The sequence below is a fragment of the Toxorhynchites rutilus genome, chromosome 2 (genome assembly GCF_029784135.1).
Source record: "Toxorhynchites rutilus septentrionalis strain SRP chromosome 2, ASM2978413v1, whole genome shotgun sequence".
In the NCBI taxonomy this organism is placed as follows: Eukaryota; Metazoa; Arthropoda; class Insecta; order Diptera; family Culicidae; genus Toxorhynchites; species Toxorhynchites rutilus.
This window is the reverse complement of record NC_073745.1, coordinates 169191421-169210139: the sequence shown is the minus strand read 5'-3', so window position 1 is coordinate 169210139 and position 18719 is coordinate 169191421. Positions and strand designations below refer to the sequence as shown.

Below are 18719 nucleotides of genomic sequence, written 5' to 3'. Positions count from 1 at the left end.
GCCTTAATTGGCCTCTAACTGGAACAGAGTGTCTGTTCTCTATTCACTGGATACTTCAACTAGAGCGCTGACTGCATCGTCTAAAGGCTGATTCAGCATTTACTTGTCCGTGTGATTACGTTTAAATAATGAATAAAGATTAACCACTGTTTATAATAAATGTAATAGTACATCTAATCTTATTCATTTTAGGAAATTACTTCAACGTAGTGCAAACATTAGAAGCAGTGACTCCGATGCTGTCGGCTTCGAAACCTACTGCTTTGTGGACAAAAATGCCCTGTATGGGTAAGAGGAAGTACATTCCAACACACGCGGAAGCGGAACAGGACGCAGCTGATTTCTCGGGAATGTTCATAGATGTATCATCTACCTATCGAAGAAAAATGATGCAAAAACACCAAAACTTTTGCATCCAGAAAGAGTTATGATTTTAACCACCTTCTGGGTAAATGTATGTGTCTTTTTATATAAAAATGTGTTGCAAGGCTTGTTTAATCAATGTTTTTCCACCATTCAGCGGGTTCAGGCTTTCAATATATTCCACAAGATGCATCCACACAAAATCAACTGAATCCTCCAGCTTCTGTCTCTCAGCCATTAGACACATTTCGCCTCCGACCTGAACCTACAAAACCGCCGCAGGACTTTCAAGAAGCAGTGAACCGACTGTCCTCTCAACAATATCGGCAGCCTCAACCAATCTTCGAAGTTATCAGTTAATTTATCAAAATGTTTGTACCGCTTCAGGCGTGTTTTCATATTTACAACTAATCCATAATAATTACAGATCGATAGGACGGTTTCGCGCACCGTACAACTCGAGTCAAAGTGCTATCAAATAATTTTTTTTTATTAATTCGTTTATTTTTACAGGCTCAGTTACTTAAGTTTAAAGGAGCCGAATTCTTAAATATATTTTTAAAACTATATATATATATATATAAACTATTTTCTTACATCTATGGTTAGTAAGGTGGAAAACCGATTACTCGCGGTGTACTCGAGTTTAGAAGGGTGACATATTTTTAGGAGAAGGATGGGATATAAGGAAATTGTAACAATGTTGATGAACACTCAATTCTTAAATCTATTCGTATATCTATAGTTTATTTACATGTCAACTTATTCTACTATTTATAGCAAGGGGACGAATTACTCGCAAAGGAAGGAAAGGAGGGTATAAGGATGTAGGGACAATCACACACGAAGATCTATAGCTTTAAGGAAAACATATATATGGGACATGTAATCAAGGTCTAACCGAGCCAACACATCTCTCACCGGCACATTGGGCTGTCTTCCTCGGGCCCGAAGGGAGTTTTCTAAATTCGATCTGGCGACCAGATACACCTCGCACGACCAAACAACGTGCTCGATGTCGTGATAACCTTGGCCACAAACGCAGAGATTGCTGCTGGCAAGATTGAAACGGAAGAGTAGTGCATCTAACGAACAGTGATTGGACATGAGTCGGGAGAAGGTGCGAATAAAGTCCCGACTCAAATCCAGACTTTTGAACCACGGTTTGAGGCTAACCTTTGGGATAATCGAGTGAAACCACCGGCCCAATTCATCTTCATTCCACTTGCGTTGCCAGTTAGCGATGGTATTTTTGCGAACTAAAGAATAAAATTCATTGAAGGCGATTTGACGCTGATATATATCGCCTTCAATTGCACCTACCTTTGCCAATGAGTCAGCCCTCTCATTACCCGGAATTGAGCAATGTGAAGGGACCCAGACAAAGGTAATGACATAACAGCGTCTGGATAAAGCACTCAAAATTTCTCGTATTCTCTCAAGGAAGTACGGCGAGTGCTTTTCCGGCCTCACTGAACGGATAGCTTCGACAGAGCTAAGACTATCCGTTACAATGTAATAGTGTTCAACAGGTCGTGAGGCGACGCTGTCCAGCGCCCAGTATATCGCTGCCAATTCAGCAACATATACCGAGCAAGGATTCTGAAGACTGTGTGAGGTGCTAAAAAATACGTTGAACACTCCAAATCCTGTGGACTCATTCATAGAGGACCCATCAGTAAAGTATATATTATCACAATTGATACGCCCATACTTTGCATTGAAGATTGTAGGAACTAACCCCAATCTAAGATAATCTGGATTTTCATGGATTTTCTCCTTCATGAACAGATCGAAATGTACAGAGGAATTGATGTAGTCAGGAAAACAAACACGGTTGGGAATATACGAAGAAGGAACAACCTGCATAGAGGTGAATTGTGTGTGTGCGTAGTAGAATGAAGTGCACGTAAAAATATTCCGTCTCGGTACAAACAGTGAAACAAGCTACTTTTCCCAACTGTAAAATCGCCGAATGCTGACCAATTCACCGATTTAGTGTACCAATTCGTGTCGTGTCGTTTCATGCAAATATATACGGTAGTTACCGTGTAAAAGATCATTTTCTTTATTTGTGCAACCGCAGAACGACAATTGTGTGGGGTACAAAGAGACAAAGATTCGAACAGTTATCTAAGTTGTGTGCGCCATCGATACCAACATGACTGAAAAAGATAGTCAAATGCGTCTACGGAGTGACCTAGCACGATCTGGTGGTAGGAGTACTGAAGCCGATATGACTGTAGCAGACCTTGCCAATCTTATGCAATCACAACTAGCCAGTTATCAACGTACAGTGAAGGAAGACTTCAAAAAGCTCGGAGATTCCCTGTCGTCGCTTACAACACAGATGAGCAAATTGCGAAAAGAAATTACTTCGGATATTGAGAAGCTGCGAGATGAGAACAACCGCACATTTGACAAGTTAACTTCGTCAATCGATGCCGCAAAGAAGGAAACATCGCTGGCATTGGATAGATCTGCTCGAATAAACGATCTTGTGGTGAGCGGAGTCCCGTATGTGGACGGAGAAAACCTGTTATCATATTTTCACACATGGTGCAAAACGTTCGGCTATACTGAGACAAATTATCCGCTTGTCGATATCCGTAGACTCTCCAAGGGAATGCTAACGGCTGGAAGCGTGTATACGATCCTGATACAATTTGCCATCACTGTCCAGCGTAACGACTTCTACTCTCGGTATCTTCGCTCACGTTCACTGTCGCTCTCTGATATCGGTTTTTCGGTTGCCAAACGAATATATATCAACGAAAATTTGGGACCCAACGTCAGAAAACTACGATCCAAGGCACTACAACTGAAGAAGGATGGGAGGCTGCGAGGAGTATTTACACGGAATGGTATCCTATTTGTGAAGAGAACTGGCGATGAGAAAGAGATCGTCATATCCACGGACGATGATTTTCATCTATCGTGAAACCCTTCCTAATGAATTATTGTTTATCCTTCTTTCCTTCCCTCTCTTCCATGATTCCCCTCCTGAAAGTCGGTTCGCGTTGCTGCTGTTGCTGCCAAATGATATTCTGCTGCTGTGTGAGATCTGTTGACTGTTCCTGTATACGGCGATCCATATATTTCTTGTTTCTGTTTGTGCCAAAAAAATATGATGTTGATGCTTTTTCTAGGATGTTTGTTATAATGAAGAATGTAGATTTTTACGAAATGCTCTTTTATTATCCTCCTTTGATAGCTAAGTCCTTCTATTTATCCAATGGCTAATAATTCCAATTCTAACACCTCGACAAACTGGTGCATTCCAGGTACTGTGATGAAATCTGCGTTAATTAAAAATAAGCTCTCTGTATGCTGTGTGAATTGTCAAAGTATTTGTGCTCGTGCGCTTTGCAAGATTGAGGAATTGCGTCTGATTGTTAAAATAAGTAATGTTGATATACTGTGTGTTAGTGAAACGTGGTTGAATGAGAATATTGACAATTCTATTATATCCATTGATGGATATAATATTGTTCGACATGACAGAGTAGGTCTTTTGGGAGGTGGTGTATTAATTTACATAAAAAATGGTATAACCTGCAATTTGATCATGAAGTCCAATAATCAATTCAGAGTGACTAATACTGAATTTATCACAATTGAAGTACTTCTGGAAAACGAAAAAATACTACTGACTGCGCTTTACAACCCACCAGAAATAGAATGCAATGAATCACTTGAACATTTGTTATTGACATATGGAAGTTTATACAACTTTATTTATTTCCTTGGTGATTTTAACACTAATCTCTTAGTAAACTCACCGAAGTCGGATAGGTTACGTAACGTGCTATCTACACATTCGGTACAATGCTTGGGAAGCGAGCCAACGTTTTTTCATCGGAACGGTGCATCACTGTTGGACTTGATTTTGACCAACGATGCTTCTAAAGTTTTGAGATTCAACCAGATAGAAGTTCCTGTGCTGTCCAACCACGATCTTGTATTTGCATCTCTTGATTTTAATCATAATTTATGTCCAAGGAACATTCAGTTCCGTGAATATAATGCCATACAGTTTGACTCATTGATAGATGTTTTTCACTCAGCAGAATGGAGTTATTTTTACAACACATATAACTCCAACCAAAAATTGGAGTTTTTCAATAATTTGTTAACGGATTTACACGATATGTTCGTCCCTATTCGTACAATCTACTCTAAGAAGAAGGTCAATCCTTGGTTCAATTCTACCATAAGTAGAGAAATTGTTAATCGTGATTTGTTATATAAGAGATGGAAACATCTTAAAAACCCCAATGCTCTTCTTGATTTTAAAAGAGCACGAAACAAAGTAAATGAGCTCATACGATCTGCCAAACGAAACTATTTTTCAGCCAGGCTAAACACGAGTTTGCAAACAAAAGAATTATGGAAAAATGTCAAGAAGCTAGGAATTAAAACACCGGAGACAAAAACTGTCATTAAGTTCACTGCTGATGAAATCAATCACTCTTTTTGCAGAAATTTTACTGATAATCACACAATAATTCATAATTCTAATGAATCAACGTATGTGGAGCGTGAATCTTTTTACTTTGATAGTATCAACCAAGAAGACGTTATTTATGCCATGAATGCAATCAAATCAAATGCTCTTGGGCTAGATATGTTGCCATTAAAATTTTTGAAGGTTATTTGTCCGATATTAATTGAACCAATAACGCACCTATTCAACCACATAGTTACTACGAGCGTGTTTCCAGATGCTTGGAAAAAAAACCAAAGTTATACCCATAAAGAAAAAAACCCATTTGAGCTCATTGGACAACTTGAGACCTATCAGTATCCTTTGTGCATTATCAAAGGTGTTCGAAAAAATAATCAAAATTAATATAAGTAATTATATAAAAAGATATGACCTGTTAAGTCCATTTCAGTCCGGCTATCGAGCGAAACACAGTACAAAAACAGCAATGCTCAAAGTATTTGATGTTATTGGAGTCGTGATTGACAACGGAAGGCCAGTAGTCCTAGTTCTTTTAGATTTTTCCAAAGCGTTTGACACCGTTTCTCATGAAATACTGTGCCAAAAATTAAAAACGAAATTTACATTTTCAGATCATGCAGTTAACCTAATTAAATCGTATCTGTGTTCAAGATCGCAGGTGGTTTTCAATAATGGAGTTTTTTCGTCATTTCTTTCCATAACATCAGGAGTTCCTCAGGGCTCAATATTAGGACCCATTTTATTCTCCTTATACATAAATGACCTCCCTTGTGTAATTCAAAATTGCGAAATCCACCTCTTCGCCGATGATGCGCAAATATATTACAATTGTTTAGGAAAATGTGCAATTAAAATATCTCAGGAAATTAATGAAGACATAGTGAGAATTTATGAATGGGCGTGCAAAAATAAACTAGCACTGAATGCTAATAAAACAAATGCAATTTTTATTGGTGGTTCTTTAAACGATTCACTAAAACCGGTTTTGTTGTTGAACAATGAGATTGTTCAATTCGTCGACAGCGCAATCAGTTTAGGTATACGTATCGAATCAAACTTCGAATGGGACAATCATGTAATGTCACAATGTGGAAAAATATATGCCTGTTTGCGAACTCTTTCCAGAACTTCTTCATTCTTATCCACTGCTACAAAACTGATGCTATTTAAAAGTTTAATTCTCCCGTATTTTATAGCATGCGATTTTTTACTTGACTCTATTTATGTGGCGACCTTCAATAAATTAAAGGTCGCCTTAAACTCATGTATACGCTACGTTTTTAATTTAAGTCGGTATTCTAGCGTTTCACATCTGCAGCATATACTTATTGGATGTCGATTAATACATTTCAGCAAACTTCGTTGTTGCCTTCTTTTGCATAACATCGCGAGTACAAAACAACCGAATTATTTGCACAGTAAACTTCAAATTATGAGGAGCAATCGTTACAAAAAATACATATTACCGCGGTATCGTACAACCAAGTACGGGAACTCATTTTTTGTTCGAGGTGTCGTACATTGGAATTCATTACCTGTATATCTTTCCAATCAAAAATCATTCTTAGCTTTCAAACGAGGATGTAAAGAGTATTTCAGTTAAGTTAGTATATTTGTGTATTGTAAAGAGCATTTTTTGATAAGAAATTTTTAATATTTTGTATAACTTAAAACTCGTAAATCCAAATTGATAAATGGCACTTTCTACTAGGAACAACTCAATGTAACATAAAAAAGACTTGGTCTTACGTTGCAAAATAAGAATAAATATGAAATGAATGAATTCATGATATGAACTCATGAATCTAGAATGAAAATTTAGCTCGATCAATTGCTCAAAATTTCCGATCACCAATGGATTCATAACCTTACACCGGATGAGGAACCGAAGAGATAATAAATTGAAGCGATCTTTTAGTGGGAGTACGCCTGCCAAAACCTCGAGACTCATGGTATGCGTTGAGGGCATACATCCCAACGCAATACGGAGACAAAGATACTGAATTCGCTCGAGTTTAATGAGGTGTGTTTTGGCAGCTGATTGAAAACAGAAACTGCCATACTCCATCACTGAGAGAATAGTTGTTCGATACAACATAATAAGATCTTCGGGATGGGCTCCCCACCAGGTGCCGGTAATTGTACGGAGAAAGTTTATTCTTTGTTGACATTTTTTACTCAGATACCTAATATGGGCCCCCAAGTACATTTGGAGTCGAACCAGACCCCAAGATACTTGAATGACACAGCATGAGTGATCGGTTTACCCAAAAGTTGAAGCTTTGGTTTTGCTGGTCTATGCTTCCTAGAAAAAACCACCATCCTTGTTTTCTCCGTGGAGAATTCGATCCCTAGCCCAATGGCCCAGGTTGAAAAATTGTTCAAAGTATCTTGTAAGGGTCCTTGCAGGTCGGATTCGTTTGATCCTACGACAGACACCACTCCATCATCTGCAAGTTGTCTTAGGCTGCAATTTTGTGTAAGGCAATTGTCGATGTCGCTTACATAGAAGTTGTACAAAAGGGGGCTTAAACATGAGCCCTGGGGGAGGCCCATGTAAGAGACCCGACTTACTGCCGAATCTCCGTGAGAAAAGTTCGAATGTTTCTCACAAAGCAAGTTATATAACATATTATTCAATAGAGGCGGCAGACCCCGAGAGTGTAATTTGTCTGACAAAACCTCTATTGAATCAAAGGCCCCCTTTATGTCCAAGAATACTGAAGCCATTTGTTTTTTTTCGGCGTAAGCCATTTGAATTTCTGAAGAAAGCAACGCAAGACAATCATTCGTCCCCTTGCCCCTGCGGAACCCATATTGTGTATCTGAGAGTAGGCCATTCGTTTCAACCCATCGATCAAGGCGAAACAAGATCATTTTCTCCAACAATTTCCGTATACAAGACAGCATTGCTATTGGGCGGTACGAATTGAAGTCGGACGCGGGTTTTCCGGGTTTTTGAATAGCTATAACTCGTACTTGTCTCCAATCATCTGGAACAATATTATGCTCCAGAAACCGATTGAATAAGTTCAACAAGCGATGTTTCGCCACATTAGGGAGATTTTTCAACAAGTTGAACTAAATTCTATCCGATCCCGGAGCAGAATTGTTACATGAAAGGAGAGCAAGAGAGAATTCTACCATCGAAAACTCGGAATCAAGATCGCACCTATCTTGTGGTATATCTCGAACAATTTTTTGCACAGGAGCGGAATCAGGACAAACCTTCCGTGCAAAATTCAAAATCCATCGATGTGAATATTCTTCGCTTTCATTCGTTGAAGAGCGATTTCTCATGTTTCGAGCCACTTTCCATAATTTTTGACGTAGGACTACGTCTTTCATTTCTATACCGGGGTGTAAAACCAAAGTTTCGAGAACGAAAGCGTTACGCTGGAGACCGAGATTTTGAGCGTTAATAGCTCTTAAACAACTGAACGAAATGGTATGATTAACACTTCATTTGAAAGATAAAATGTCTACGCGTCATATACTTGTTACTTTTTCATCCAAAAACTTGTTTCAATAGTCTTAAAATTGCTTTCAAAACAGGCTATTGAAATCATCAATCGGTATATAAGCGAGCGCCGCTCGTAAACCCACTCAGTTATGATTGAACATCGATTGGAGCATGTTGTCGCTGTTGTTGTGAAGCTAATTTCGTTTATCATGAAAACGCTGATGAACGGTGTCACCAAGAGCCTGTTTGTGCACCTAAGGCCAAAAGGGAATCCATCAGGAGGAGAGTGATGCCACGGTTCCGCTTGAAACATCGGAGCATCCGCCACACACACACACACACACACACACACACACACATACACGCGCGGAATTCTCGTTGCTATCATCGTTGCTGAAAAATAATCTGCCAGTTCCCCTGGGAATTGAAAAATACATTCATGCGAAAGAGTTTATTTTAATGTTTTCTATCCATATAACACTGCAACCAAATACATTTGGTTTTGTTATTTTTCAATCAATCGCAATTAACAGGAAAGCTTCTGAATATTTTTTTTCCCCATCAGTGGAAATTTTCGTATCCAATATTGGATGCATAACATGAAAAACGGAAAATGTTTCACATCGCGAAAATCAAGTCATTTTCGAGCGATTATTTGCTTTCTACTCATATAAATCTGCGACCAAATACATTTCGTTTTGGATTTTTTCAATCAAGTGCGATCAACGTAAGACCACGTCTTTCGGCAACGCGAAAACGACAAACGGGAGAAAGATACGTTTGGAGGTTGAAGGAAATTGGCAGAAAACTTCTTCATTCTATCATTCAAATAATGTGATTCATACCACATCGTTTTGCCAGAAAGAGATTATTAATGTTCAAAGGAGGAATCGAATCCTCCGAGGAAATTACTCAGCGCAAATTAGAGTCGACTATCGATTGCGGCATTCGTACACAAATAATTTTATAATGCAGTTTCACCAAAGTGATTTCTTCGATATGGGGATATATTCACTACATCATGTCATGTATTTCATATTCTTCATTAAGAAATCCATATCCATGGCACCTACCGGTAACGAATTATTATCGAAACCACGATTTTCGCTAAATGCTCCTTTCAGTTCGACCTGTAAAAAACTTTTCTGTACTCTAATCCATCAAATTTGGAGCCCTGAAAAGGGCCGTTGATTATATGCTAAGCTAATATAGCACGCTCTCCTCGGATACGAGGGGCCAGCTGGATGTCCTTGGGCATGACGCGTTTTGCATGGATAGCACACAAATTGGTATCTTCGAATAAGCCTCCTGCAGCGTCATAGCCGTGGAACTTTGAAAGCGCGAGTCGGTGTTGAAGTCCTAAGCAATTCCACGATCCAAATGCTGCAAAGGTAGCTGCGGATCAGCAATTCGGTCGACTTCTGATTTGGAGTCGAACCAGACCCCAAGATACTTGAATGACACAGCATGAGTGATCGGTTTACCCAAAAGTTGAAGCTTTGGTTTTGCTGGTCTATGCTTCCTAGAAAAAACCACCATCCTTGTTTTCTCCGTGGAGAATTCGATCCCTAGCCCAATGGCCCAGGTTGAAAAATTGTTCAAAGTATCTTGTAAGGGTCCTTGCAGGTCGGATTCGTTTGATCCTACGACAGACACCACTCCATCATCTGCAAGTTGTCTTAGGCTGCAATTTTGTGTAAGGCAATTGTCGATGTCGCTTACATAGAAGTTGTACAAAAGGGGCCTTAAACATGAGCCCTGGGGGAGGCCCATGTAAGAGACCCGACTTACTGCCGAATCTCCGTGAGAAAAGTTCGAATGTTTCTCACAAAGCAAGTTATATAACATATTATTCAATAGAGGCGGCAGACCCCGAGAGTGTAATTTGTCTGACAAAACCTCTATTGAATCAAAGGCCCCCTTTATGTCCAAGAATACTGAAGCCATTTGTTTTTTTTCGGCGTAAGCCATTTGAATTTCTGAAGAAAGCAACGCAAGACAATCATTCGTCCCCTTGCCCCTGCGGAACTCATATTGTGTATCTGAGAGTAGGCCATTCGTTTCAACCCATCGATCAAGGCGAAACAAGATCATTTTCTCCAACAATTTCCGTATACAAGACAGCATTGCTATTGGGCGGTACGAATTGAAGTCGGACGCGGGTTTTCCGGGTTTTTGAATAGCTATAACTCGTACTTGTCTCCAATCATCTGGAACAATATTATGCTCCAGAAACCGATTGAATAAGTTCAACAAGCGATGTTTCGCCACATTAGGGAGATTTTTCAACAAGTTGAACTAAATTCTATCCGATCCCGGAGCAGAATTGTTACATGAAAGGAGAGCAAGAGAGAATTCTACCATCGAAAACTCGGAATCAAGATCGCACCTATCTTGTGGTATATCTCGAACAATTTTTTGCACAGGAGCGGAATCAGGACAAACCTTCCGTGCAAAATTCAAAATTCATCGATGTGAATATTCTTCGCTTTCATTCGTTGAAGAGCGATTTCTCATGTTTCGAGCCACTTTCCATAATTTTTGACGTAGGACTACGTCTTTCATTTCTATACCGGGGTGTAAAACCAAAGTTTCGAGAACGAAAGCGTTACGCTGGAGACCGAGATTTTGAGCGTTAATAGCTCTTAAACAACTGAACGAAATGGTATGATTAACACTTCATTTGAAAGATAAAATGTCTACGCGTCATATACTTGTTACTTTTTCATCCAAAAACTTGTTTCAATAGTCTTAAAATTGCTTTCAAAACAGGCTATTGAAATCATCAATCGGTATATAAGCGAGCGCCGCTCGTAAACCCACTCAGTTATGATTGAACATCGATTGGAGCATGTTGTCGCTGTTGTTGTGAAGCTAATTTCGTTTATCATGAAAACGCTGATGAACGGTGTCACCAAGAGCCTGTTTGTGCACCTAAGGCCAAAAGGGAATCCATCAGGAGGAGAGTGATGCCACGGTTCCGCTTGAAACATCGGAGCATCCGCCACACACACACACACACACACACACACACACACACACATACACGCGCGGAATTCTCGTTGCTATCATCGTTGCTGAAAAATAATCTGCCAGTTCCCCTGGGAATTGAAAAATACATTCATGCGAAAGAGTTTATTTTAATGTTTTCTATCCATATAACACTGCAACCAAATACATTTGGTTTTGTTATTTTTCAATCAATCGCAATTAACAGGAAAGCTTCTGAATATTTTTTTTCCCCATCAGTGGAAATTTTCGTATCCAATATTAGATGCATAACATGAAAAACGGAAAATGTTTCACATCGCGAAAATCAAGTCATTTTCGAGCGATTATTTGCTTTCTACTCATATAAATCTGCGACCAAATACATTTCGTTTTGGATTTTTTCAATCAAGTGCGATCAACGTAAGACCACGTCTTTCGGCAACGCGAAAACGACAAACGGGAGAAAGATACGTTTGGAGGTTGAAGGAAATTGGCAGAAAACTTCTTCATTCTATCATTCAAATAATGTGATTCATACCACATCGTTTTGCCAGAAAGAGATTATTAATGTTCAAAGGAGGAATCGAATCCTCCGAGGAAATTACTCAGCGCAAATTAGAGTCGACTATCGATTGCGGCATTCGTACACAAATAATTTTATAATGCAGTTTCACCAAAGTGATTTCTTCGATATGGGGATATATTCACTACATCATGTCATGTATTTCATATTCTTCATTAAGAAATCCATATCCATGGCACCTACCGGTAACGAATTATTATCGAAACCACGATTTTCGCTAAATGCTCCTTTCAGTTCGACCTGTAAAAAACTTTTCTGTACTCTAATCCATCAAATTTGGAGCCCTGAAAAGGGCCGTTGATTATATGCTAAGCTAATATAGCACGCTCTCCTCGGATACGAGGGGCCAGCTGGATGTCCTTGGGCATGACGCGTTTTGCATGGATAGCACACAAATTGGTATCTTCGAATAAGCCTCCTGCAGCGTCATAGCCGTGGAACTTTGAAAGCGCGAGTCGGTGTTGAAGTCCTAAGCAATTCCACGATCCAAATGCTGCAAAGGTAGCTGCGGATCAGCAATTCGGTCGACTTCTGATAGCGATGAATTTCACGCAAAGTTCCCGGTCGATAGCGATGTGGCTTCTCCACCTATCCTGCTACTGGTGCGCTTATCCGAGCTGACTTCGTGTGCCTTACCACCGAACGACTAACGAGCTGTCTGCGAAAGACTAACGAGCTCGAGTCCTCACGGTGCGAGAGTAGAGTAAGAAATGAACGAAAGCAAAGGAAGCGTCATTTTATAAACCATAAAAGTATAGAATCTAAATCCCACCCTTATTATATTCGTGAGTATACAGTAAGCTTATATAATAAAGAGGGTGGGGTTTACATTCGATTCTTTTATGTTTTATAAAATGACACTTCCCTTGCTTTCGTTCATTTCTTACTCTACTCTCGCACCGTGAGGACTCGTTTCATCGGGACTAAGCAGACAGCTCGTTAGTCCTTCGGTGGTAAGGCACCACGAAAGCAGCTCGGATAAGCGCACCAGCCGCAGGAAGCGTGAAGAAGCCACATCGCTATCGACCGGGAACTTCGCATGAAATTCGTCGCTATCAGAAGTCGACCGAATTGCTGATCCGCAAGCTACCTTTGCAGCATTTGGTTCGTGGAATTGCTCAGGACTTCAAAACCGACTTGCGCTTCCAAAGTTCCGCGGTTATGACGCTGCAGGAGGCTTATTCGAAGGTACCAATTTGTGTGCTATCCATGCAAAACGCGTCATGCCCAAGGACATCCAGCTGGCCCCTCGTATCCGAGGACAGCGTGCTATATTAGCTTAGCATATAATCAACGGCCCTTTTCAGGGCTCCAAATTTGATGGATTAGAGTTCAGAAAAGTTTTTTACAGGCCGAACTGAAAGGAGCATTTAGTGAAAATCGTGGTGTCGATGATAATTCGATACCGATAGGTGCCATGGATATGGATTTCATAATGAAGAATATGAAATACATGACATGATGTAGTGAATATATCCCCATATCGAAGAAATCACTTTGATGAAACTGTTTACCGTTTGTCGTTTTTAAGTGTTGGGAAAGGGCATTATTTTTGCTGAGTAAATTCCAAGAAAAAATCCATTCCTTCTTTAAGCGTGATTCATTCTACTTCGGATAAACGGAACAGTGGTAATCATTTCATACAAAAGATAAAATGTCCAAGAGTTATATGATTGCTATTTATTGAGTCGGAAAATTGTTTGAATAGCTTAATGATAGCTTCGAAAACAGGTTATAAAATGACGCTTCCTTTGCTTTCGTTCATTTCTTACTCTACTCTCGCACCGTGACGACTCGTTTGTTTGGGACCAAGCAGATAGCAGGTTAGTCTTTCAGTGGTAAGGCACACGAAAGCAGCTCGGATAAGCGCACTAGCCGCAGGATAGGTGAAGAAGCCACATCGCTATCGACCGGGAACTTTGCGTGAAATTCATCGCTATCGGAAGTCGATCGAATTGCTGATCCGCAAGCTACCTTTGCAGCTTTTGGATCGTGCTCAGGACTTCAAAACCGACTTGCGCTTCCAAAGTTCCGCGGTTATGACGCTGCAGGAGGCTTATTCGAAGATACAAATTTGTGTGCTATCCACGTAAAACGCGTCACATCATGCCCAAGGACATTCAGCTGGCCCGTCGAATCCAAGGAGAGGGTGCTATATTAGCTTAGCATATAATCAACGGCCCTTTTCAGGGCTCTAAATTTGATGGATTAGAGTTCAGAAAAGTTTTTTGCAGGCCAAACTGAAACGAGAATTTTCGTTTGGATGCCATACAGCATCGAGAAAATTCCGGAAAGATCTAATCGTTGCTGAAAAATAATCTGCCAGTTCCCTGGGAATTGAAGAATACATCCATGCGAAAGAGTTTATTTTAATGTTTTCTAATTATATGGCGAACACAGCGACCAAATACATTTGATTTCGTAATTTTTCAATCAAGTGTAATTAGCTGGAAAGCTTCTGAAGATTATTCTTTCCCATCAGTAGGATATTTTCGTATCCAATAATGGATGCATAACATGAAAAACGGAAAATGTTTCGTATCGCCAAAATTATATAATTTTCAATCGATTATTGCTCAGTCGTCGAAATTTTCATACTCAGAGAGTTCATTCTCCTCTAGTTTGTCTTCCAAATTGCCATCGTAAACCACACCTTCTCTCGATTCAATCACGCACGAAAAGCATACTGAAATGATATTCTGGTGGTGAAACCGATTCATTTTTCGTGAGGCGTCGTGCACAAATTACGTAACGCGATAAGGGGGGAGGGGTTAGATGTTGCGTTACTTTCTGTTTATTAGAGATAGGAAATTGCGTTACGAAAGGGGGGGGAGGTTCAAAATCCGGATTTTTGCGTTACGTAATTAGTGCACGACGCCTGAGGACATCGACAAGACAACATCGTTACTGAACGAGCTGAACGGCGAGGGATCGAGGTATTCATTACCTGGCTTGACCTGACCTGAAATGCAATCAGTTTGTTTTAACTGTGAGGGAGCGCAGAAAAGCCGATCGATCAGAAGGAGAAGAGAAGGTGACCAAGAGAGTATCAGCATCGAAATACGGTTCCTCGGAAAGACATAGAAGCAGCCGCCACAACACATATACACGCGCGCAACTCTTTTCGTTTGCTGGTTATCGAGAGGAAACCTGGAAAGAAATGATCGTTGCTGAAAAATAATCTGCCAGTTCCCCTTGGAATTGAAAATTACATTCAAGCGAGTTTATTTTAATGTTTTCTATCCATATAATACTGCGACCACATACATTTGGTTTTGTGATTTGTCAATCAAGTGCAGTTAACAGGAAAGCTTCTGAAGATTATTCTTCAGAACAAGGTTTTTTGTATCCAATATTGGATGCATAAAACCTTGAGTCTTCAAAGTAACACTCTCGTTTTTGAAGTCACCCAAATATTTATTTATTCATTCATTCAGGATGGATTTAGATTCAACTTCAAACAAAATCAACGATAGTCCTACGTCACCCTTGCGGTTATACCATAGATATAACCCACTTCCTGTTTTTCATTGACGTTTCTCGTGACAAACCTCCCACGAAATTTCGCCAATAAGCACGTTTTTTCCCTTTGATCAAGTTTTTAAATTGATTTTCAAGGTCCAAATACGTCTGAAAATTTTCAGGGGTTCCACGTTTCCGAAAAGCTTTAAATGCATTCAATTTTTCTACATAAAGCTTGGAACATATGCTATCCCACCATGGATTGGGAAGCCTTCGACGAATAGTGGAACCTGGGATGGGTTTCGTTTGAGCGCGAACCGCGCTGTTATAGATCAAACGAGAAAGGAAGTTATACTCCTCCAATGGAGGTAAACCATCTCTGGAATTGATGGCTAGAGCAATCGCGTCCGAATATTTTTTCCAGTCAATGTGTCTTGTGAGGTCATATGCCATGTTTATAGATTCAGAAGAATTCGACCCAATGATGATGGAAATTTTGATTGGCAAGTGATCACTACCGTTGGGGTCCTGGATTACATTCCACTTGCAATCTAACGATAGTGAATTCGAGCAAAGCGAGAGGTCAAGAGCACTTGGGTTAGCAGGAGGTTTAGGAACACGTGTTGTTTCCCCAGTATTCAAAACGGTCATATTGAAGCTGTTACAAAGGTCATAGATCAACGATGAACGATTGTCGTCGTACTGTTCCCCCCAGGCAGTTCCGTGAGAGTTGAAGTCTCCCAAGATCAATCGTGGCTCAGGAAGGAGTGAGCACATGTCATCAAGTTGTTTGCGGCTAACCGCAGCTCTCGGAGGCCAATACAAGCTGACAATACAGAGGTCTTTGCCTCTGATGTTTGCATGACAAGCAACAGCTTCGATCCCTCCAATAGGTGGAAGGTCAATTCGAAAAAATGAGTGGCACTTATTGATCCCCAATAGTACCCCTCCGTATCTGTCATCGCGGTCCAAGCGTATAATATTAAAATCGTGGAAAGAGATATCATCTCGCGAAGAAAGCCAAGTTTCGGACAGAGCAAAAACATCACAATTGAAGTTATGAATTAAAAATTTGAATGTATCCAATTTAGGGATAAGACTACGACAATTCCACTGTAAAACAGTGATATCTCCGACCTCTCTATCTAAATTAGACATCAAGAGAGATAATCATTGCAAGGAGGGGCCATGTTTGCATCAATTGCTGTAAAATTGTCTTTAATACTGGAAGCATTCTGATTTAATACTGGAGGGTTCTGATGGAGTCGGAACATTAAAACACTTGAAGATTTGATCCAAAAGGTCAGACAACTTTATAAATCCCGATTGAGAAGTTGAGCTGGACGGAAAAACAGGGACAGTTGGGGTTTTTGATGTCCCCTCGAGTGCTGGGTCGTTCGAAGGTGAACTATTCCCACGGAAGCCAGGAGGAACCTGATTTTGCTTGTCCGCTGCACTCGATTTTTTAGGCAAGCTAACTGGGGGTATCACCGGGGGGACTTGTTCTTGAACTTTGGGAGTGGTCACATTTTTGCGCCGGGGATTCCCTTTGAAAATAAACGGTGTGCCCCCGCTAGCTGTGTCCGCTTCCATTTCATCAACTGGCAACGTGGAAAAGCTATTGTGTGTTGAGATTGGTTGTTGTTGTTGTTGGGCCAGTGGAGAAGCGCCCTTTAAAATTTCCGCAAAAGTGCGCTTCGAGCGTTCCTTTAAAGAGCGCTTCTGTTTCTCCCAGCGACTCTTGTAAGTTTCACAAGCTGAGAGCGCGTGTGGGGATCCTCCGCAATATGGACACTTATGCTCAGTCGCACTGCAGGATTTCCCCTCATGTTGCTCTCCGCAAGTGGCACAGCGCTCCTTGTTGGCACAATAATCTGAAGTGTCACCAACTGACTTGCATTTGTTGCAAGTCATGGGCGTTGGCACGAAGAGTCGCACAGGTAGTCTCAATTTGTCCACCATAACGTAGTCAGGGAGGGCGGCACCAGCAAAGGTGACTCGAAACGAGTCTGACGGCGTGAATTTAGTTTGGTCCCCATCATGGGAGAGTTTCCCGAGTTGGCGACAGTCCAAGATCTTTACTTCCATTGAGGGAAGCTTCTTGAACTTGCCTTTTCCTTCTTTTTTTATTTGTTCGCTCGTCAGACCCGTTTCAGTTATCACCCCCTCAATTTCTACGTTATGGGAGGGTATAAATGTTCTATATTCGAGAGTGAAGTGTTGGTCAGCAACAATCTCGTTTGCGTCTTTCCGTTCATTCACGACAACCCGCAATTTGTTCGGTCTAACCCTGCGAATTTCAGATACAGAAGTGTATCTGGCCAGATCTTTCATGATCTGAATCACGTTAAGGCTTTTTCCTTTTGGTTTTGGCCGGAGGAAAACAACCCACGGGCCAGTTCCAGGTGCATCTTCTGGATAAACTCTGACACGTGGAGCGGAAACAACAGAGGGAGAAGATGAGGACGAGGACGAGGACGAGGATTTGGTTGGATCGGAAACATCAGAAGGGGGAAGCGAAATTGATGATGGGAGAGGGGAAGTGGAAGTAACAGTCGGTTCAGAAGGGAGGCTTGCTATTTTCTTAGAGGGGGGCTTGGAAGGATGAGCAGATTCGTCCCCAGAAGAATTATCTTCTTTTTGAGGGACTCGTTTATGTTTTTTTCCCAGATCTTAAATGGGATTCATTATCGGAGATCTCCATCTCTGGAGATCCTCCACTATCCTCCATTTTACAAAAATTTCTGTCTTATTTCTAATATATTATTGATTTTAACAATAATCTCGAAAAAAAATAAAATAACAAAACAAAAATAAATTATGATAATAATATTAAACAATGAACAAATGAGTTGAATAATAATATTAATATTAAATATGTGTACCTTAAAATAAAAATTGTTCCGATACTGCGCTCTACTGCCCTAACCAGGGAGAGACAGAGGCTACGCGTTATGGATCAACACAATAGCGCAAGAATAGCTCACACGGTCACGTGATGATAATTCCCGTTAACGACAGCCACACGATGGCGATCCCGTTATGCCGATGTTCAACAGCCGCCAAGGACTGCAAGCTGCAAGAGCGCTGCTTCCTTTGTTCCACTTCACAAAAGGTCAATTCGAAAGCGGACAGCAATGACCTTCACTCGTACACTATACCAATCGCACAATAGTAAAAGTGGCAACGCACAATAACGACACTGAACTTTACTCGTCAAGAGTTGGATAGCGAATGTATCAAATAATGATTCTAAATGTTTTTCTGGGCAAACTATGCCGCAGATTTGTGTTGTGCTGATCTCCCGATCGCGCAAAACTAAATACAACATGTTACATTTAATGCGACATTTAGCTAATTGGACAGATCTGTAATGCGACACGTTTAAT

The 18719-nt window shown here is 40.5% G+C and overlaps 1 protein-coding gene across 3 annotated transcripts; it reads left to right on the top strand.

Annotated features, from left to right (window-relative positions):
- LOC129769796 (uncharacterized) lies at positions 1-9355 on the top strand. Of its 3 annotated transcripts, none has more exons than XM_055772269.1 (4): positions 1-105; positions 193-454; positions 521-734; positions 791-9355. In XM_055772269.1, exon 4 carries the CDS (start codon positions 3599-3601, stop codon positions 5213-5215), a length of 1617 nt encoding a protein of 538 aa, XP_055628244.1. In that variant the 5' UTR covers positions 1-105; positions 193-454; positions 521-734; positions 791-3598; the 3' UTR covers positions 5216-9355. The 3 variants fall into 3 exon arrangements, with proteins under 3 accessions (XP_055628244.1, XP_055628243.1, XP_055628245.1); XM_055772270.1 differs by having other exon boundaries at positions 66-111; XM_055772268.1 differs by having other exon boundaries at positions 63-454.
- Positions 9356-18719: the final 9364 nt, after the last annotated feature.

Coding starts and splice junctions, on each gene's coding strand:
- LOC129769796 (XM_055772269.1), top strand. CDS start 3,599: ATGGCTAATAATTCCAATTCTAACACCTCGACAAACTGGTGCATTCCA.